Below are 22,308 nucleotides of genomic sequence, written 5' to 3'. Positions count from 1 at the left end.
AGATAAATCCGTAGAAAAATTATCGCAACGGTCTTATCGTCCTAAGTATAAGATTTTGAGCCAAATTGCAATTTACTTCTTGCGCAGTATTTGAATCTTGATGAGATGCTTATTTATTGTATATCGGCAGATTACATATTTATACTGTATGGACGGCGTTGCGTTTATCGCTATTAAATGTAAACTCTGCGCATAGGTCACTTTATTTACGTTTCAAAATCTAAGTTCGTATAAACGACGTTAATTAATAATATCGAACGTAATCGATACGTGTGAATTTTCTCGAGTGATTTGTTAGGAATATAGTTGATAATAGCATGTGTGATGTTAAATAAAATCAAATAAAACCTTTGTGAACGTGATCGATTGATAATAAATATTTTTTAGCCGGCGCGTGGCTGATTATTAAAGTCTGTAAAATAATATAAATAAAATGAATATAAGACAAATTATAAAACAACGTTCGTCAAGTCCATACGAAAGAAACACAATTTTTTAAATGTAATTCTACTTTTTTATTTTATTACGTTCTGTTATTATTTGTTTGGCAATTTTTTAATCTTGGTTCATTTATTTTTGTCACTTTTATATTCCGAGGAAGACGCGTGGCATTTGCAACCGGTATCCTAATATTGTATCAAGAATATAATAATTTAAATACGAATATACTAACAAAATTGTCTATTTTTATATATTCAACTTTAACGAAAATTTGATCCGCAGCGCGGATCAAATCCTCATATAACTTTACTCATACTGCTTAATAAGTAGTAAGGTCAAATCTATCATTCATTTCAAAAATAACATGGAGATACATATAGCCTTGGAAACTGTCCTTTGCAAATATAAATTCATTGCTTCAAAAATCTCTAAGGAAGAACATTTTGTGGAGAGCTAGCGACCATGCTTGTGACAAAGTTGACACATTTCAATCTCATATTTTTTCGCTTGCAATAATGATAAAATTGTTAACTTTTCCGTTCATAAAATTCTGTATAAAGATGAGCAAGTTTGACGCTCCAGCAAATTACTAATAATACAGCATTACAATTATTGAATTATTTGTCGTTATGCGTTAATGTAAAGTGTGTTATAATCATCAGAAAAAAAGGTGTTTACAAGTAAAACATTCTGAATGTTACGTTATACTGAAATTGAGATGCGTGGTCAGCTTGGTCAGAAAATTTATACATTTTTCACCAAAGTCACTCAAAACAATTTTATCATGAAGATGGAAATTGTGCGACTAACATATTTGAGCATACCGCAAAGGAATACGTAGATTCAATAAAAATACTATTCAAATAGACTAACGTGCCAAAACATCATCTGCAAACGAATCTAGCATGTTGGGAAATAGTTACATAATTGTATTTACGCGTTCGCGCGAGCGTAAAATAACAGTGACAATCTTTTAACAACGTACTAAAATTACGGAGTCCCAGCCTCGCTATGATGTAAGCCATCCTGTAAGCTATTTGATTCTGAGCTGAGTGCATTAAGTGAAGGTCAAGTATTAACGATGTTAAAATATATCACGTATGTCTATGTACACAATATAATATAATTACGTTCTAGCGGCATCAAGATTTGAAGTAAAAACGTATGGAAAGAAACAGGGCTTTGAACGTGCTCACTCTGAAACAGTCTAAATTTACCGAAAATTCTGTACGACTATACAGCAGCGACCTGTATAGCTAATTCATTTTAAGATTCATCTAACGAATGTACATTCTTGCATAAAGATTTCTACAGGTTGAAGATGTACGTACAAGGATTCAAATACAAGGAAATCCCATTGTTGTCTGTTAGAATATGTTTGTACAAGATGTGGAAAAAATTATTTCGCTATCATTAATTGTTTTAAGCGCGCGTTTCTGATAAAATCTTGCACGGTATTTTACACTCAATCTACTTACGAGTACATATGTAGTACAAATGTATAAAATTTGTATTATAACGTTTTCGCTTTGCCAAAGTGCCGAAGTAAATCACTTGTATTGCCAGTATATATGGACGGTATGAGACGTAACGATAATTTTAATAACTTGATATCATTTTACGTTTTACTCGAGGATACCCTTGCTTGCTGCCATATATCTTTGTTAATCATTCTTCATAACACGTATACGTAAAAGCGAATGACAAGACAAGAGTATACTTTCAACATTAACGTTGTGCCCAGCCCAGTATCCAGACGATGACTAAAACTACGGAATTATATCGCGATAAAAAAGATTACACTAACGATAATTATTATTATTATTATTACTAACGTCATCGTGAAAAAATCTTATTTCATAAAAGTTTGCGGCTTGGAGAACGTTTGGTCTCCTAAAAAGTACATACCGAAAATATATATTGCCATAATATTAAAACTTTTCAATATTGCACGTCTAAAAATCTATTTATCTAGGTCGGATGTCTTTCCGTGGTGTATCCGTTGACTTATATTTCGTTATTATTTTGCGCATACGCAAGTTTGGCAAAGTGGAAGGAACACCGGGGTAACAAACATCCTAAACGATCGTTACATTTCCGTGAATTTATACGCGCGCAAAGGAAAAGAAAAAAAAGAACAAAGAGATAGAGAGAATGTATGTGTTTGTGTATGTCTGTCATGTGAATAATAGTAGCTAACAATTAATACGTACTGGTAAAATAATTCTTAAGTGCATGTCGCGATTACAACTAATTATAACGGATAGCACGTAAGTAACAAATGAGATTATGTGACTAGCGGACATCACGTAATTTTAGTTTTGTTCTTTCTAAAGGCTGGAAAGAGCTTCCTGCGCCTTCGTTTAAGCTCATCGTTGTCGGCGGTAGAATTGGAATCGGTCGAGAGCGTCTCATCGTCGACTGACATTACTGTAGGTAATTCTCTAAACAATTTCTTTGCGCCCGTTGTCGTTGTCGTTGTCGTTGTTGTCATCGTCGCCGCTGTCATTGTCGTCATTGCAGTCGTCAACGCTGTCGCAGGACGACAACTGGACCTATCCGAGATGTCGAGTGAATTTTCTGAATACGACGTTTTCGGAAACGACGAAGAAGTCTTGTCCTCGTTGACCAATATATTTGTGTCCTGGCTGTAAGAACGTACAATGCTGAACTTTTCTTTGTACGGCGCAGTTTTCCCGGAGACTCCAGCGGGCTCTTCTGGTCCATCACCTAGTACAAAGTGAACGATCCCATGTGTTTCTTTCTCCGCTTCGCTGCTCGAAGAATCGGAGAGTTCATTTCCAAATCGACCACCGGGCGGCACCGATGATTCCTTCCACGCTGAATTCTCCAAAATACCTACGAATATGTCAAGTGTATGATGTATGATGTCCAAATTCCTTTCTTTATCGCTAAGAGGACAATGGTACTAATGAAAGCTGCAAGAAGTGAAAGCATCGATTTGCATTGCCAAATATACAGTAGAAAAATTGATTCTCTCGTGCAGCGCTTTGACACATTGACACACGTACACGAGATGCTCGCATCCCGTAAAGTCTTTCTTTACACTATTGTGCCATATTAAAATATGTATGATATAAATTAGAATTATTAAAATGTATATGTCATATATTGTACAAACTTGCACTAGAGCAAAATGTGATTCGTTCAGTTGCATTCAGAATCATTTCTCGCATAATTCATCATCCATATGTAGCATAGAATGTTAAGTTTGAATGAGACTTATTTTTTCTTTATGAGATAATTTTAATCAGTTAGTTTCCTACGTTAGTACCAGTCCACTTTTCAAAATGTCTTTATCTAAACTACAAATACAAAAAAACTGCACAATCTTTATCATCTTTATAAAGTTGCAACCATCAGAAATAACAAGAGCTGAGGGTCGATGAATTTGACTGTCCATTATCTAATACTATGTTAGCACGTTAATGTGTGCTAGGCTTTGAAATTAAAAACATGCAACAAGTCGGAGTACTAGAGTTCAATATAGGTCATATTAATAAGTTTGCCCATATGTTCTTATTTTTCCAAGCTCGCTTGAATTTATTAATAGCGCGTACTAAATGTTTCATACAGAAAAATAACGCCATTATGTTATGTAATCTTTATAAAACAAAAAACTCACTGTAATTTACATATATGGAATACATTTTAAGGCATCGTTTCTTTGACAAATAGATAACTGCAGAACAATACATGGTTTACAAAATTATTTTAGGAGCAACAATTTAAATTCTACGTGCTAATCGTTTACAACTGAATAGTTTTTGATCCCTTGGGAATAACAAGGTGTCACATTTGACAACAAGACAACATTTGAGACAAAGTACAAAGCTGTTTTAAATCTGCACACACGTCGACTATTGTCGAATAATAAAATCGATCCTAAAAATATTGTGTATATAAATGTATATATATATATATATATCTTATTTACATATATAATGCCCATAATACATTAATTATCGACGGTTTTATGATCCTACATCATATCTTATATCAAGATTGACAAGAATTCATGTATTTTAATAGAAAATTATTGCACATCTGGATTTTTTCCATTATATATACATATATATATAATATAACTTTGCCCATGATTGTAAGATCCGTATCTATGTACATTTATGAAACATTGTTATTATGTACAATTTAATATTTTACTTTGTGTCGTAGCCATATAAAAGTAATGTTCTACGTAATAGTTCTTCAATGAATAATTCTCACACTATCGTCATGTATATGTTGCAATCAGATCTAATACTAATACTGTCATAATGCTAGATACGTGGAATGTAATTAAACATTTTAAAGAAAAATCATATTCGTCATGTTATTTTGCGTAAAAATTTCTTTTAATTTATACGATTAATAATTTTCTTTATAGTATTAAGTATGTAAAAATACTACGTTTATATGTACATGAGATATGTATCACTTTGCCATTTATTAAATACTGAATCAAATCATCAAGGTTGAAATTATATCTTAAGAAAACATAGTCCCTAAAAAGTGATAAACATAAAAGAGCCGATTGTACATAAAACAAGATAGATACATAGACACAGTAGCTTTCATAACTCTCATATTTCAAGCGTTTATACTTATAATTCACGTCTTATTTGTTATAGCATTGTTTTGATGTATCACCTTTTTTAATTGACTTATTTTAACTGATTCATGAGTATTCGTAAAATTAATTTTTACTTTCCATATCACATATCACATATTCAAAATATCGATACATTAGCATATATTGGCACGATAATGGCATCATTTATTTAATTATTACTTCTTGTATAATCTCTCACTTATCAGATAACATATGCAAACGTGGATTGCATTCTGCATTCCTCATATGCACATGTTAGCCACGTTATTATACAATGGTTACAATGTACATGCCTAAGGCACACGATATTCCAATGTTAACAACGTACGGAAATTTTATAATGTTATATGTCTGTTATTGGTATAAAGTTATCAATGCTACAAAAAATATTTTCTCTATTATTAAACACAGAATTCAACTCATTAGTAAACTATCGTCAAAAAGGGTTCAATATCATGTGGCCGATGTATATGTATACGCGACATATAAACAGGCCACGATGATGATAATAATAAAATGAGCATTGGTACATCAATCTAAGTACTCATTGGAATCCGTATCCAGCTTACCTGCAGTGACTGCACTGACTGACGATGGTGCGTACACTGAACTTGCCTCATCATCTAAATCATCTTGGCTACTGAGTCGTCCTGTAAATACGTGCATACATTTAGAATTTTACAAAACCGTAAAATCATAAAAATCTTACGAGCATTATCCTTCTCCTTTTGCACGTACAATCTTTTCAGCACAAGCACCGATAATAAATAATATTACATTATTTTAATTTGGAATTAGATACCTCTGAGCCCGAGACCTCTACCATTAGGTGTTCCTCTGTATAAAACTGTCTCTAAGTACGTTAAACCATTATTGTTAATTATGTTGAAACCGCAGAGTAATTCAATCTGCTTCCAACGATGCACTCTTTCTTTCAACTCATTTGTTACTTCGTTCAAGGCAGTTCTTGCTTCAACAATGCTCTTATCAACTTCGTCGATAGACTTTCCATGAGTCGAAACAAAGGCACCTACCAGGCTGGAACGTTTCTTTCGCAATTTTTCGCACTACAATATAATGAAGAACGTTTGTTCGTTAGTGCTAGGTAGGTGGGTACGTTCATTTCCTCGAGATAATCCAATACAAATATATGAATTAACTGCATCAAATGATTCAGACAAAAAAAAAGATTAGTTTTTTTTACCGCTTCTCGTGCTTGTTGAAGTTGTTTTTCAGCTGATATTTTTTTATTCGTGTACGCTTTGTTTTCAATTTCATGAGTCAATTGTAGCCAGTGCTGCAATCCAGCTGGTGGTGACCAGCATCTGTCTTCAAGTTCACCCTCAGCACGTTGCAATTCTAATTTCAACATCTGCAAGATTACGTGATAACGTGATAAAAATACATTACGTTGCATGACGTGCATAAAATAAAGGTAGAACGGCATTAACTTCGATTTCCGCTTTCAACTGTGACACTTCAAGATCTGAATACGAAGTATGTAATCCCAAGCTCTCATCTTGCAAACGTTTTTCCAAATTCTGCTTTTCAGTTGCCACACTTTCTTGTTCCATTCTTGCTCTTTCCAGTTCTTTCTGCACGTGATTATACGTAATGCACGATTAATAAAGTTTTCTAGTTAAAGATATCCATTTTTACGTTCGTTAGGGTCACGTTTCAATATATCTTTAAAAGAAGTTACCTGCAACGTTTCCAGTGCGAGTTCTGCTTTGTGCAAACTTTCCATGTCCTTCATCATTCTATGAAGATGCTTTTGTGAATTTTTCTTTTGTTGATATGCATACCAGCAACCAATAAGTGCTCCAAATAATAATGTAACCAATACCAAATCTTTGACATTGTGTCCAGCATCTGTTACGTATTATGTATAGTTTTAGATGCAATATAGATATAGATCTCTCCGCGCGACTCTAGAGCATAATATTAAATCTTACCTTTGGGGGGTCCAAAAAGAACAACATCCATTGCCTTTAGAGCAATTTTTTGTTTGTGGATAGGATCTTTGATACCCAGAACATTGCTAAGATACTGCATATTGTTCACAGCTAATCTAAAATAAATGAAATGTTTTTGTTTAAAGAACTTTTGTTTTCAAATATCATTTGTGACGATATACATATATCGCGAGATGAATATGGAAGTATGAATATCGTGTTATCCGTCATTACGTCTGAAAAAACTTACCGAGGAAGCGTAGCACCAGTTACACGGTGTTGTATAAAAGTAGGAACATATTGAGGAAGCTCAACGTTGGAAGTTAACCATTCTGACGTTTGTTCTATAGTCCAATTATGAACCTATCACAATAAGATACACAATCATTATGTATATATATATAAAACAAATGTCAATGAAAGATTATCTATGTTGCTATCTACAACAGCATAAAACGTGAATGATAAAAATATCTGGTAGTCGTACCTCTGATCGCAACCAGGCTTCCCAGAGTTCTCGTACGCTAATATGCATGTCGTCATTGTGATGGAAAGCCCTCTGCCTCCGTTCATAACCAGCTTCGTACTGTAGTTCTTCTCTCAAAAACTGTCAAAGTTAAAAGTATATCTTTGTAATGTTTTGTATACAAATAAAGATCGTTCCTAAAGCGATACAAGTATCCTTACGTCATCCGATTCAGATAAATCGACATTTCCATTAGCGTCGTCGTCCAATTGACTGTGGAGAGATTTTATAGCCTCTAAACCTAACCGATCGTGAGAAGCCATAGTGATGCAAGCTAGGTCATCGTTACAAGTATCAGCATCTGAAACAAGTTAACCAGGATACGTGTAGACTGTACAAGATGCTCATACAGGTGTACATTGGCGAGTGAGATAAATATCTCTTGGCGAGAGTAGTAGAGTAGAGATCTGGAATGGTTCGAGTCTGAGGGTCTGAGGTAACTTACTAGATTCGTGAGCCACCGCTTGGGCCAATCCATTGGTAAGGGTGGCGGAGAAGGCTGCTATTTTGGAATGTGAAGTGCTCGAGGCACCGGTTTGGAAGGTTGGGGTAGAATCGAGAGCTCCGCCGCTAGCCGCTACCGTGCCGAGGGAGCAGGACAACAAATGAATTGCCAGTAATATAAGCGCGTCAAGGTTCACGGATGTTCGCATCTTAGGTTAGCACCAGCTTCCTCTCGCGCCTATTCCGCGCGGACTAAGCAGAGTAGCAGAGTCGGTGGCGGTGGCGGTGGCGGTGGATCGAGCTCGAGCCGCGCTGACCGCTCTCGAGTCTCTCCTGTCTCCTGTCTCTCTCTCTCGAGAGTCGAGACTGAGACTCTCCGTCCTTACCGTCGATGCCGATGCCGATGCCGATTCGCGATCGTGAATATATTCAAGGTTACGGTTATCAGACTCGGATGACACCCGATTAACACGATGATATATCTCGACGAGCGCATAACAAGCGTGACTGATTACGAGTGCAACGGCTTCATCACTGTGTCACGCGCTAATATTATTAGCTCCACAAAGCTGGGCTCCGTTAATATTCCAAGACATGCACCAAGAGACATACGATCATACACGATCGCCTCGTCAATTAAGTAACCAAGTCAAATTAAGTACACTGTTGTCAGTGCTGTCCTATGTCCTGCCTGCGCTGTCCTGCGCTGTCCCGAATCAGATGCTTTCCGGACAATTCTGACGTTTTATCCAAGGTTACTAAATAGCGCTTCCGATTCACCCGATCCTCAATCTCAATCGGATCGGAGTTCGGAGTTTCGGAGTAGAGACTGTACTGAGTGTACTGACTGTAAAGAGTGTAGAGAGAGGGCACGATTAAAATCAACCCACTACCGACTACAATGGCCGCGTTCAGCAGACACAACTGTTGAGTGTCGTCTTATCAACACTCTGCGTTGATTGGTTGGTTCTAAAAGTAAGAGCCAATCACGTTCGACTGCTACTGAGCGGCTTGGTCTGCTGAACGCGACCAATGAGCCTTCGCTCGTCTCTTTAACCGGGAATCTCGAATCCGTTTATTTCCTATGCGTAGAGTGGATCGAGAATAATGGCAAAGTCGTCTCCTTATTTATTTATTTATCTTGCATTGTATGTACGTGCACTGTAATTTGCTGTCTATTGGAATTTAATACGTTTGGAATTACAGGAGAATTCATGAAAATTAAACTTAATCGCTGCCGGACCCGGGACGACCGTATGCGAGTCGCAAGTCGTGAGTCGCAAGACGTGACCAAGCACAGTCGATTATTCTCCTGAAATTCGATTGTGCGTGGTCCATTTCCTACGACCCACGGATCCACGACTCGCATTGTAGACCCCGCATAAAGTTAAAAGTCAACATCAGTCCGCTTTATCTCGATTGGTCCAATGTCCAATCCTTACTTCTTGCAATCTTCAATCACCAATCCGGATAGTCTGGATCGTTCTCGTCAGTCGTCGCCCTCGTGTCAATCGTGTGTCGTGTCTTAAATATTCGTGCGTCATGACTGAAAATTGTGTGTCAGACATTTTAACACTTGTGTTCGATATATATGTGAGAGATTAAGCATAAGTTTAAGGGACAAATAACAGATTTACAGATTAGACGATATAAAATGGAACGCTAGCTAGATTCACTCTTTTCTCTCAGAGAACATCGGAGAAGCACGCGAGAAGAGAAGACTAGAAGAGGCTCTGTCTCTGCCATGCGATGATATAAGCTCTCGAGTCTCGAGTACATCGATGCTCCGAAAATTATGTGTCGAACGTAAATAAAGCGAACGCTCTCGTTACTCTCGAATGAATGACAACGTCATGCGTTTCCACGCTTGACAACATTTTATCGAGTTTTATCGAGAAAGAGAGAGAGAGAGAGAGGGAGGACTACGAGGATGACGAATGCGGCAAGGAGGTCGCGAGTCGCGAGATCTTTATTTTAATGTACGTTCGCTTTCACGCGAGTAGTCCAGTCAGTCCAGTGTTTTGACGCGCATAGAAATGGCGGATGCTATATTTATCACGCATTTCATACTCTTGTTGACATTCAGATTATGTTCAGGTATGAAGATAAACTGTCGCCACGTTACGAGCGATATTCGACATGTAACATGTAACGTGTATAACTCTACATAGATTTGTAAATATCTGTATTTCTATCTTTGTTAACTTTTTACCGAGTTATGCTTGTCTCTTATACGTGTTAAAAGTTCTTATCTCTTTATGATATATAAGTACATATAAAATCAAACTCTATACAATATACGGCGTATCCTCAAACTCACACGTCTTTTGCAATATTTTCCAACACGTTCCATTGTACACGTATTTTTGTGGTGTAGTTGCACTGTGCTAAACACGTATTTCTATCAGACATATTTTGGATTCTACTTGTACTATATTTATGCACGTTATTTAATTTTCCAGGTGGACGAGATATTGCCTTGCAAGACCAAGATATTTCTTTTGAAAATGAGAATGCGGATCCACCTGAACCTTCCGATCATAGTCTCAGTTTCAATACACGTGGCCAAAAACGTTTTAAATGCCATATATGTGAAGATTCCGCGTGTTCGCCATCTAATGTCTGCACCGATGCAATTATTGTAAAAATGCTTTTATATTATTCTGCCTAGTTTCCTCAGATTTATATTCCTTTTTGTTCAAACGAGTATTTTTTTTTTTTTACTTTCAGTGTTGGAAATCCAGGGTGAGAGAAGCCGATGGTACAGAGTACGTTAGCCGTGGCTGCTATAAATCAGAGGAGCATAAATTATTGATGTGTAATAAAGAAAATGCCCAAAATCTAGATCAACTTAAAAGAAGAAATATTAGAGGGCTGTCGGGTGGTGCTCAATTCTCTGTGGAATGTTGTCAAGCAGACTTTTGTAACGTTGGACCATATCCCAAGTTGGAAGATTATTCAACCAGTGAGATAATTAATAAAATATTCAATACGTAACTTTGAAAAGGAAAAATATGTGTGTGTGTGTGTGAAAGAGAAAGATTCATATAAAGTTGTGTAAAACTAAATAGCATTACGACGATATAGTTTGTTAAAAGTGATTTTTATACTCTTGACACGTGCTTTTAGATGCTGACAAGGAATATTACGCAATAAAATTAACATTTGCGATTCTTGGACCACTGGTCGGCGTGCTCGTTGTTGGAGGAATCGTACTCGGTCTATTGGCGCATCGAATACGAAGGAAACGACCGCGGGCCCCACGTCGAAATAAACTTATTTTAGATTCCGAACGTGAGCCTTCCATGTTGCATTTCTCGTTTTCCTCGCCTGCATCATCTGCCACTATGCATCCACACGAGCTTAGAGCAACGGCTGCTGGTGACAGTACGCTTAAAGTACGTAGTACTCTGTCCTTATATTTATTACGTACGAAGCACGACAAGTGCATTAATCACGTAGTGCCAACTGTATTTTGCAGGAGTACTTAGATGGCCGAAGTTTGACCAGTGGTTCTGGTTCTGGATTACCCTTGTTAGTACAAAGAACTTTAGCTAAGCAAGTAGCTTTAGTAGAGTGTCTCGGTAATGGTAGCAGTGGAGGATTTGGTGGAGAAGTGTGGAGAGGAGTTTGGCACGGCGAAAATGTAGCTGTAAAAATTTATTTCTCGCGAGACGAAGCCGCATGGGCTCGAGAGACCGAGGTTTACTCTCAACTGTTACCGTCCAGACACGACAATATTCTAGGATATATCGGTAGCGATATGACCAGCAGAGCCAGTTGTACCCAACTCTGGTTGGTGATGCAGTATCATCCTCTCGGCTCGCTCTTCGATCATCTCACGCGGTCGCCACATCCATTGACACCTCATCAAACGCTCAATATTTGTCTGAGTATCGCTAACGGTTTACTTTATCTGCATACGGAGATTCATGGTACTAAAGGAAAGCCAGCTATGGCCCATCGTAATCTCAAATCGAAGAATATCTTGGTCAAAACCAATGGTGGTTGCGTAATTGCCGATTTCGCGTTAGCAGCTACGCAAGATCGTCTTATAGCGGACAGAGTCGACTTACGGCAAGGAACGAAACGCTATATGAGTCCTGAAATTCTTGAACAAACGTTAGTAAACTTTGTGCTTCCTTTAACGTCATACAACGTGGCTAAATCTCACGGACGCTTCTTCCGCATTTTCAGAGTAAACGTCGAATGTTTAGAGAGCTTTAGACAAGCTGATATCTACAGTCTAGGATTGATACTATGGGAAGTCTGTCGCAGATGTATAAGTAATGGCGTAGCCTTAGAATACGCCTTGCCGTACAGCGAATGGTTGCCGAGCAGTACGCAAGAACCCTCCATAGAAGAAATGCGTAACGTGGTCTCGTTTGACCAGCGAAGGCCACCGCTTCCCAATAGGTGGCATTCTGACCCGGTAACGCATTTTTATCTTGGTATTACTTTTTTATCAGAGCAAAAACACATTTTTAGACACGTAGATTAAATTCGACGTGTTTCGCGCTTATTACATTAGCATGAATACATGAGTTAAATACTTTTCGCAGACGTTGGCTGGAATGGGAAAGCTAATGCGCGAGTGTTGGCATGGGAAACCAGCGGCCAGGCTGCCCATTCTTAGGGTGAAGAAGACACTCGTTAAATTAGCAGCTAGCGATTCACGTGTTCATTTACCCCTTGACTGACCAGCGTTCATCTTACCGTGCTTTCTTTCATTCATCTATTTATTACTGCAGTTGCTGCGCCAACCTGTCATGTATATTATAAGTTTACGTATCATCATCAGCATCATCATCAACATTCATGTGTTATCAGATCGTTATATCATGAAGGTAAAAAAATATCGTATATTGACATATCGAAGTAACGATGGTAATAAGTTTGTTAATGTTTGGCATATGGATTTTATTGCCTTATGTTCCATTACTGTTATCTCATTCTGGAACAATAATAGTATTAAGTGTATACGTTCGTAGCGTTGATCAAATCAAATCAACAAGTACTGTTACGTCAATAGACGGGAACGTATTCCACGTATTCAAACGTACTTGTTAAAAATAAAGCTATTATAGGGAGACGGAAATTAAATTTTTTAATACGTTAATAGATTGCGAAAAAGCGAATAATATAGTGATGCACGTCCTCTAATCGAGATTACGTTTAGTGATCAATATTTCATTTAATAAGACATTTTATTAGAATATTAAGAAGTTATTACTTATCATTTTGAACATTTTTCTAAGTGCGTGTGGCTCAGTTTGGTTTAGCTAGTGCCGTCATATGTACATACAAAAGTACTAACAATCATACTGGTAATATCAGAAATATACAATTCAATATAGAAGAAAATGCCATTTACGGTCCGAGCCGGATCTTGGTAGCTTATTAAGCTTTCCAATAGTCTTTCCACGTTAAATAGAATGCTTCGTAGCATTAAAGTTAAATCGATTACCGATTTAGCTAGGGAGGGGGGAGGAGACGTTCACTATTCCAACGGAAGATGTATTTTAAAGCCGACAAACAATCGGCGCACAATTTACTAGCTTGGAAATATGTGTATCTGGAAATACACATGTATATTATTAAACTACCAAGGTCCGGCTCGGACCGTAAATGGCATTTTCTTTTATATCGATTTATATGTTATTTTCAGTAATGTCCTTTTGAAAATCGTGGAACGTAAAATATTTGTCTAAAGATTCTGAAGTATCGATGCTAGTGTATTGACTGTTTAAACAAATAATCAAAAGATAAACGTGTAAATAATGTATCTCTTAAAAGAGCTATTATATAAATATCACACGTCTTTCTTGTAGAATCCTGGTTACATCCGACGAGTTACAGATAGAAATACGTGATAAGGATGAATGAAAAGTGTGTAAGATTATCATAAAAATATTTGACTGTATAATACTTAGAGTAGACTATGTTCATGACGTGCTTTTCTATTCAAACTGTTTATGTATAAATATAATTATGTATAAAATAATTCATGTACTATTAAAGAATGTACAAAAAACGTACGAGGAACGTGCAGTTTGGCATGTAGTATAATCAGATGTAATACAATCATTGTACAAAGATTTGTATCTAACAAATACTGTATATTGACTTAACATGACGATGCCAACATAACGTAAGAGACTACTTTGAAATTACGTATCATCTTTTAGAGGTAATAACAATAACTTTTCTAACAAAGCGCTATTATTTGAACTCTGACTACCAATGCATTGTTCGAAGAATCGACGGAGATGTGACGGATCGTTCGTATGCAATAAAATTATAAATGCATATCTCCATATTAGAGGCTCCAATTCGACAGGGCATTCGAGGAGCCTAGGAAATAAATTTAATGCATGCTTCCAGTCTTGACGGGCGATATAAGATTGCATCTCTAACAATGCCAAACTCTTCGAAAATCCTACAACCGACGTCCTACTTTTTTCATCTCCGTTGAACCTCTTACAATAATGGGCAACTTTATGATCGTTTGTGACTTGTTCCACACTTCTTCGTCTTTTTCTTTCCACATTATGTTTCATTAAGAGTTTTATAGTTTTATCCTAAAAAAAAATCACGTGTAGCACTTGACTATGTAATTTAGAATATTGATACAGTTGCTATAGCAACGTACATACCACACTAGACTTTGTGATTTTTCGGGCTGACGTCGAATCGTACGACATAATTTCACTTTTAATTATCTTTCCTTCCTTTTCTCAAATATTCATCTTGTTGCGTGAACGTTGTAAATATAGTTGCATTATCACAAGTAACTTCAGTACGCCATGTAATGCATAAAACAGTACTGCAATTTTAGGTTAACTAAGGTTAAACGTACTTAATACACAATCTCTGTAATCATATATATTAGGCGAATAGACATTTACGTTTCTAACACGTTCAAAGTAATTTTTATAAATTCTGCAGTCCAGTGCTAGAGAAAAGAACTTTACGAATGACTAATCAGTCTAATCACGCGTGTAAACGAAAGGAGCTTTCGTTACACTCTTTACACTCGGATCGGATTTTTTGCACTCTCTGTACTCAATTTATTCTTAACGCGCGCGCTCGCTCTCTCTCTCTCTCTTTTTAGCGGACAAATATATACATCATCTTTATTAAATCATTACATATGCAGAAAATTAAGAAAATATCAGTGCAAGTAACAAATTTTATGTATAAATGTATATACATTAACGCACATAAGATCTGCTGATCACGTCCTGTTGTATTTTTTATTATAATATAAACGTACAAATCTATAACTTATATACATATTTACATCATTTTCTGCAGTAAAGAAAGCAGAGTTTGCCATCTCTCTTTGACCTACAATAAAAAATTTAATTATTATTATATAGATGTGTGTGTGTAAAAAATTCATATACGTGTCGAATTATAAAGGTAAAAGAGCTATTACTTGATCGATAGTACGATTTTCTAATTTTTCACTGATCAATAGGAATGAATTTTCAGAATATTCCTTTTTGATACTTTGTAGTAAAATCATATCTTCCTGACGTGTCCATGGTTTGTTGTTACGTAAATCAGATTTCGCGTGCGTATTATTTTCCAGTGCTATTGTTGTAACCATTGTCCCTACATTTTTGTTACCTATATTAAAATTTTAAGAAGTATATTGCTTGAATATTATACTATATTTCTTCCATTATTTATAAATTTTAAGAGTAATATACGTTAAATAAGACTTACTTGACGTGCAACCAGTCGTGTTGCTTATATTTGAAGAACGCTGCATTTTTGTACGTACTTCAGTACTTAAGGACGTATCTTGCATGGATACGTGCGTACAACTATTAGTTTCTGTTTCCGTAACGTCACTCGTTTTGTCTAGCTTTATAAGATCAAGCTCGTTTTGTTCTAACGAAGCGTCGCTTTCTTCATTCTTTTTTTCTCGTTTATTCTTACATTGAGATATACGCATTTTTTTATCTGCGCGTGCGTGATCTACAGTGCCGATTCTTTTTAAAATTTTTCTTTGATCTGCTTTGAGTGTAGTAACGTTAGCATTTCTTTTAGATTTTGTTAATGCCTTTTCGTTATCTTCGTTATCTTTTAACGGCGAGTATTGCTTCGTAGCGCATTGCTTCTGACAACGATCCTCGTGACTAGGATCGTTCTTCGATGACTTCCGTCGTTTTTTAGATGAGATTGGTGGAATGGCTTTGTCAGCAATTTTTAATGATATACGCGCTATATTTTCTAATTTCTCCCGATCCTCTCCGGGAAATGTAATTTTTGCAGGTCGTAATCCTTCAGGTGTTTGAAGATAAATTCTTCCATTGAGAAACTGTTTTAAGAAAAAGAAAATGAATACAAATGACGTGACGTGAACATATCTCTAATAAGGAAGACAGATACAAAAGTCAGAGTACGTAAATATTGTCATATAATACATACCCGCGTGCCACAGGCAACACAATGATCAGACGTATTTTTCAGATTTGCTTCGTCAGTCGTATGGCAGTCACATTTACAATTCTCCCCGCCATATGGATCTTCCTGATACGTTGCTGTCGGTACGTCTATATTCTCGTATAGCTCTGATGCGTTTTCAGTGTAAGTTGTATTTTTATCATAAGGTCCTAGCGGACATGTCATGTTTTCAAACATATGAGGTGCAAGTAAACTGGTAAAAATATCAAATACAATTCTATAACACGTGAGATTTCTTAATCTATAAATGATATAAATAGATTATATATAGGAAATTGACAGGAAATCACAGAATAAAGCCTAAACGAGATTACATGACTTTTTTCTTGTTTCATACATTAGAGATTTTGCCTAAAGCCGTGTTATACACGTAACAATATGTAAAATCTGCAATATTTACTTTTTATTTACATAAAACTATTACCTTTCAGGAGGTTTTGCAGTAGGTAAAACTTGCAAGAACATATCCATAACGAGTGGGTGACCTTTAAAAACAGAACTCATAACGGAGTAAATGTTTTCTAAAGTCATATGTGGATCAGACGAAAGTTGTGTAATTGCCTGCATCATCTTTGCTATCCGAGATGGTTGCTTAGTAAAATATATTTGTGCAACATGGACAAAATCATTCATTTTTTGTAACATGATATATTCTATAGATTTACCAATCATTGCGGCTTGATGCGGTTTTAAAAATAATAGAAAGTCTGTACATATTTCTGGATAATCTTGTAATTTTGTACAGACCTCTTGATATAGTTGGACTGTTAGTATATCTTTTTTACGTGCACTATCTTGTAACATCTGTTTACTTGCTGAACGTTCCTTGGACTCATCAGTTATGGACGCGTCACGAACAGGGTGGTTAATACTTTCTAATTTTTCACTATAATCCAAATATAACTTTATCACAGCTTTAAATGTTTCTGGATTCGTGGATTCTAATATCAAGTGCAGTTTCTGAAGATACGACGCTGCAAATTCTATAAAAATAGACAGATAAAAAAATTATTTTAAAAATAACGGATAACGTTCACTTTATTACACAATCACCTTAACTAACTACGGTAACTTACTTGCTTCGCGTTCTTCTTCGGTCACGGGATTCTCAGATTTTAATAATCTTTTAATAATTTCTAATTCTCTAGTTTGTTTAGCCTTTTTCCTACTTACAGGATCTTTTATTATTGTGCTACTTGCTAACATTAATTCTGCTATTTCTTCCTCATTGTCCTATGTGGAAAAAAAAACACACATTTAGATAGATATTACTCAATATGTCATTTCAAGGCAAAATAGAACTCACAACTTTTGACGTGGAGCACGGTTCATCAATATTCTTATCTACGGTATCTTTTTCTTTAGATTTTATAGTACCGCACGTAGATGACGTCTTTGAACCTAAAGCTTGGGCCATCAATTTCATATTTTGGGCGCTTTTTGTTTTTGCTACGCGTGGGGTGGTCTTTCGTATTTGTGGTACGTCTGATGATATCTGTGGTGCGTCCTTGGATATTTTTGAGCTTCTAGTTAATATAGTATTTACGTTTGTATTATTTTTATCTAGTGCGTTATCTGTTTGCGTTGGCTTTACATCTGAAGTCGTCGCTTTTAAGGAGCAAAACGTTGCGTGCGCTTTATACACTGCCGTTTTCCTTTTATGCACCTCCGTCGTTTGTACATTATCAAATACTTTTTTATCGCCGCTATCATCGACGTTAGGATTTTGTTTATTAGACGTATCAATTTTAGATGAAGTTTTGGGATTTGAAGTTGCAGGTAATATTTTTGGTAACATATTTACAACTGGATTTCGTAAAATATGATTATTAGGGATACTAGGATAAGACTTTATTATTGCGTTTATATCAATCCCTTCCTTTTCAAGTGAGAAGTTCGTGTAAGAATCAAATATACATTTACTTTTTGTCAACGTATTTTTGTGCTTTTTTTGCTGTAATAATAAATAAGAAATTAATGTGTAATCATTTCTTTTCATTAAGTCATTAAGCTGTTACAGCTGTGTTGTACATGTAATGTATAAGTGAAGTATTACATGTCAAATAACGTATAGCTTTCTGCACGTAAATATATAAACAATATTATACGTGTTATACTTACAAAATACATTTGCCAGTTTGGAGGTAAAAGTTCTCGTGGTTGATCTTTTGGAGCTTTCAGTTTACTTTCAAGCATTATATAATGTATTATTCTAGGAGCGCAACCTTTTTCAAAATAATGCTGCAATAAATTTTACTTACGTATATTTGCGATATAAATCTCATAACATTCAACGCAAATATTCAATACCTTAATTGGATTTTTATCTTTGGAAGAGCGTTGTTTGTTAATATGATTAAATATTCCTTTCGCATCTCTGCATGGTAGCAAATAACAACCAATAAGTTGAGCTGCATCAAATAATTGCATTTTCTTTGTATGAAACTTTTTTGATCTAGACATAACAAATGGTAAGAACTGTTCTATGCCCAGTGCAATTAAACTGGAAAAGTCATATTGAAATAGAATAAAATAAAAATATTTTATATATAATATACATAACGTTGAGTATACTTACGTTTCTTCCGATTTCAAATATGCGGATTTTGTGTATTTTGCGTATTTAACATTTCTAAAAGGTATCCGCGGTAGAAGTTGTGGATACATAAGAGCCTTGCTTTCGACAAATACGTTCTCTACGTCAGGGAGAAATTGTTCAGTATGTCTCCACTTTGTGGCACGATATATTTCAGTTGTAGCATTTTCATTTGTTACGTTCTTTTTGAAGTTTGCATAAAACTTGGTATCATTAAACTTATTTTCCCAAGTTGATACCACGTTTAAAGCTGCTTCCAAATTCTTTGCATTAAATGCAGACGTTGGCCCAGTACTCAAATTTCTAATAAATATCAATACGTTCTCATAAGAATTCATGATTCGACTGATTTCGTACACGATATACGCTGATATATATATATATACATCCATCGTACCTTAAACTATTCAAGTTTTCTTTACACAATTTTGCCAGCGAATGATATTTTGGATGCATGTAAGTCATAACAAAATGTTGTGTCATTAATTGTACATGTTGCTGAAATTGTGTCGCTAATAGAAGACGTTGTTCAGGTTTCACCACGTTTGGTAGTTCATATTCTGCCAGTACTGGCAAAAGATGTACCGCAGAGCACGTCTGAAAACATAAAAAGCACAAACTTGACGTACTATAGCGTTCTCTTAACGTTTCTTAAAGTTTGCGTTCGCGTTTATATTCTAACGTGACATACGTTTTCTTACCATAGCATCACTTTCGATCGGTGGTGTTGTCGTACCTAGAACTTTCTTCTTTCTTGAACTTTCAACTTCTTGGTCTTGTGTCGAGAACATAGGAGTTAATTCAAGTAATTCTGCAATTAAATCATATTGCTCCTTACGAGGAACTTCTACTGCTCTATCTGTCCTAAGCTCTTCCTTGTCCACTAGTAATATTTGTTGAAGTTAAATATATACGTTTCACATACAGAATATGTCAAGAGAAAGAAAATAAAATATGATAAAGGCGACGTCTATCATTCTATAATCTATATAATAATACATACACAAATCTGTTTCATCTTCCAAGATGTTATACTCCGGATCTGCTTCTGGATCATCTTCTATGGCTGGTTCTTGCGTCAAAGGTTGCGTGAATTCTTTCAAAAAGTTATCCCAATCTTCATCAAGTTCACAATCCCAATCGTCAGTCATATCGGCAGTTATATCAGGTGGTATAAATGCTTGTTCTATTTCCTCCAAAGATGTTTCGCTTAAAGATAGCTTAGAGCGTGTTCTTTGACCAATACTTTCTTCTTCTGTCGCAACATGTGGAATACTTGAAAATAATATTTATCATGTATTATTAAAATAACGTGGTAAGAGATATCTTACGCAAGCAAAAATATTTAAAAAATATATATGAAAAATAATACAACGTCCATTCACAAACAAATAATATAATATAGATTTTTCACACATACGCAGGTATTTTAAAAATTCCTTCAGAATCATATTGTATATGAGATGACATTTGTTCGGAAAAAGCTATATCCTTATTATTTGTTGACACTGATAACTGTGACTCAATATCACTCGCTGTATTTTCCACTTCTCTATCATCGTCACTCTGTTTATCATGTTCAGGATTATATTCTTCATCGGATGAATCTTCCGGTAATTCCTCCTGAATCAAAGCTTGCACCTCTGAGGAAGTTTTTTGCGCCGTAGTGATGGGCCATGGTATCGTGACTTTTGCAGCAGCTAATTTTCTATAAAAAAAAAAAAAAACAAGGCAAGAATTATATATATTGCAAATACGTATTACACGTACAAATAACAAGATTAACGATCTCTAAATACGACAACGACATACTTAGCTTTAGCTCTCGTGAGTTTCGGGCCAATGTTAACGTCATTTTCTGTATCTTGAAGCCATTCTTGTACCTTTGTCATTATTGTCATTAAGTGTTCATAGGGGATTACGCGTTTCAAAATATTTTTAACATTAGTGGCAGTTAACGTGGTTTTGGCAGCTTTAGCATCGAGTTGTCTCTCAATCTCCTCTTCCATTTCATTGAGCATTGATGCTTCTTCAACAGCTTCTCTCTTATGCTTACTGGACGGTTCATAATTATCCACTTCGGATATATCGATTTGTAGATCTGCATTTTCGGAATCGGTCGAGTTCTCGTTATTAACGTCATTAAAGTCAAAATTAATTGAAAAAGACAGATTGCATTTCTTGGGTGATTCGGTAAAGGAAACGGAGGATGTTAACGTGTCGGTGCCATTCTCCACAGGCTTATTGTTATTTGTAGAAACCTCCATTTTAATAAAAATAACTTTTCATCAAAGCTACAGTTAATTATATAATTTCCAAGTGCGATTTTCTTCTCCTGGAAAATGTTAATATTTCAATCGTGCATGCCGTAGCAATGAAAGTGAGATATCTCAAACCACTTCTAACCTCTTTTATTTAACCAGTTGTGTTATGTAGTGTCGCCATAGATAGGTATAATTACAGACAAAGCATTGGCCGCGTTTAGCAGACACAACTGTTGAGTTCGTCTTATCAACACTCTCCGTTGATTGGTTGGTTCTAAAAGTAAGAGCCAATCACGTTCGACTGCTACTCAGCAGCTTGGGCCTCCTACGTCATGATCGTAAGGCCGTAAGAAATTAGACCAATCACAGTCGATTATTCTCCTTGAGCTCGAAGAATAATCGAGTGTGATTGGTCTATTTTCTTACGGCCTTACGATTATAATTAAAGCAGGGCACACAGGCACACACACTTTTCGTAGAACGTAATGCTAGGTCTACAATGCGAGTCGTAAAGTCGTGAGTCGTAAGAATTGACCAATCACAGTCGATTATTCTTCTCAAATTCGATTGTGATTGGTCAATTCTTACGACTCACGACTTTACGACTCGCATTGTAGACCTAGCATAACAGTAAGGTTTTGACCAATCAATCGCGTTGCTCGATTCGGTCGTCTATTACCGTAGAAGGTAGAAGTAAGAATCGAGCAACGCGCAACGCGATTGGTCGAAACCTTAAGGCCCGGTCTACAATGAGTGTTGTAAGTCGTAAGTCGTAAGAATTGACCAATCACAGTTCATTATTCTCCTTGCGGTCGAAGAATAATGAACTGTGATTGGTCAATTTCTTACGACTCTTGCGACTGCGACTCATTGTAGATGGCCCTTTACGTTTTACGAAACTTAATTGCTCCTTTTGCGTCTTTAAGTTCTATTATTAAAATAAATTAATATGTAGCGATTTATCCAGACTT

At 35.9% G+C, this 22,308-nt stretch overlaps 3 protein-coding genes across 4 annotated transcripts; 1 reads left to right on the top strand and 2 right to left on the bottom strand.

Moving 5' to 3' along the window:
• Positions 1-89: 89 nt before the first annotated feature.
• LOC112453301 (stromal interaction molecule homolog) lies at positions 90-8,208 on the bottom strand. The gene is made up of 11 exons (XM_025013950.1): positions 8,001-8,208; positions 7,717-7,856; positions 7,517-7,636; positions 7,280-7,392; positions 7,030-7,145; positions 6,777-6,946; positions 6,526-6,669; positions 6,279-6,446; positions 5,877-6,141; positions 5,644-5,724; positions 90-3,300 (listed from the first exon to the last, which is right to left on the bottom strand). Exons 1-11 carry the CDS (start codon positions 8,206-8,208, stop codon positions 2,747-2,749), a joined length of 2,079 nt encoding a protein of 692 aa, XP_024869718.1. The 3' UTR covers positions 90-2,746.
• A 1,209-nt stretch (positions 8,209-9,417) lies between these two features.
• Positions 9,418-14,149, top strand: LOC112453296 (activin receptor type-1-like). Its single transcript, XM_025013944.1, has 7 exons — positions 9,418-10,096; positions 10,462-10,640; positions 10,730-10,964; positions 11,129-11,397; positions 11,481-12,121; positions 12,197-12,431; positions 12,562-14,149. The coding sequence occupies exons 1-7, from the start codon at positions 10,036-10,038 to the stop codon at positions 12,697-12,699; spliced, it is 1,758 nt and encodes a 585-aa protein (XP_024869712.1). The 5' UTR covers positions 9,418-10,035; the 3' UTR covers positions 12,700-14,149.
• Positions 14,150-14,654: 505 nt separating this feature from the next.
• Positions 14,655-21,565, bottom strand: LOC112453295. 2 transcript variants are annotated; one of them, XM_025013942.1, is made up of 17 exons: positions 21,480-21,565; positions 20,886-21,408; positions 20,494-20,781; positions 20,077-20,348; positions 19,775-19,956; positions 19,471-19,670; positions 19,056-19,376; positions 18,788-18,980; positions 18,599-18,718; positions 17,784-18,431; positions 17,554-17,710; positions 16,902-17,460; positions 16,442-16,670; positions 15,734-16,331; positions 15,441-15,634; positions 14,908-15,349; positions 14,655-14,825 (listed from the first exon to the last, which is right to left on the bottom strand). In XM_025013942.1, the coding sequence occupies exons 2-16, from the start codon at positions 21,338-21,340 to the stop codon at positions 15,299-15,301; spliced, it is 4,467 nt and encodes a 1,488-aa protein (XP_024869710.1). In that variant the 5' UTR covers positions 21,341-21,408; positions 21,480-21,565; the 3' UTR covers positions 14,655-14,825; positions 14,908-15,298. The 2 variants fall into 2 exon arrangements, with proteins under 2 accessions (XP_024869710.1, XP_024869711.1); XM_025013943.1 differs by having other exon boundaries at positions 18,788-18,932; positions 20,886-21,511.
• Between the last annotated feature and the right edge of the window lie 743 nt (positions 21,566-22,308).

Source organism: Temnothorax curvispinosus, unplaced genomic scaffold (genome assembly GCF_003070985.1).
Source record: "Temnothorax curvispinosus isolate PA1 unplaced genomic scaffold, ASM307098v1 QBEX01004246.1, whole genome shotgun sequence".
Lineage (NCBI taxonomy): Eukaryota > Metazoa > Arthropoda > Insecta > Hymenoptera > Formicidae > Temnothorax > Temnothorax curvispinosus.
This window is presented reverse-complemented; position numbering and strand designations above follow the sequence as displayed.

What these genes read in the sequence shown, in the direction of transcription:
- LOC112453296 (XM_025013944.1), top strand. Translation starts at nt 10,036, where the DNA reads ATGGCGGATGCTATATTTATCACGCATTTCATACTCTTGTTGACATTC. An exon ending in GACATTCAGATTATGTTCAG is followed by an intron (nt 10,097 to 10,461) that starts GTATGAAGATAA and finishes TTAATTTTCCAG; the next exon opens with GTGGACGAGATATTGCCTTG. An exon ending in TCTGCACCGATGCAATTATT is followed by an intron (nt 10,641 to 10,729) that starts GTAAAAATGCTT and finishes TTTTACTTTCAG; the next exon opens with TGTTGGAAATCCAGGGTGAG.
- LOC112453301 (XM_025013950.1), bottom strand. Translation starts at nt 8,208, where the DNA reads ATGCGAACATCCGTGAACCTTGACGCGCTTATATTACTGGCAATTCAT. An exon ending in AGTTGAAAGCGGAAATCGAA is followed by an intron (nt 6,447 to 6,525) that starts GTTAATGCCGTT and finishes GTAATCTTGCAG; the next exon opens with ATGTTGAAATTAGAATTGCA. An exon ending in TAGAGGTCTCGGGCTCAGAG is followed by an intron (nt 5,725 to 5,876) that starts GTATCTAATTCC and finishes ACGTATTTACAG; the next exon opens with GACGACTCAGTAGCCAAGAT.
- LOC112453295 (XM_025013942.1), bottom strand. Translation starts at nt 21,340, where the DNA reads ATGGAGGTTTCTACAAATAACAATAAGCCTGTGGAGAATGGCACCGAC. An exon ending in CGATCGAAAGTGATGCTATG is followed by an intron (nt 19,671 to 19,774) that starts GTAAGAAAACGT and finishes TTATGTTTTCAG; the next exon opens with ACGTGCTCTGCGGTACATCT. An exon ending in CACGACTGGTTGCACGTCAA is followed by an intron (nt 15,635 to 15,733) that starts GTAAGTCTTATT and finishes ATTTTAATATAG; the next exon opens with GTAACAAAAATGTAGGGACA.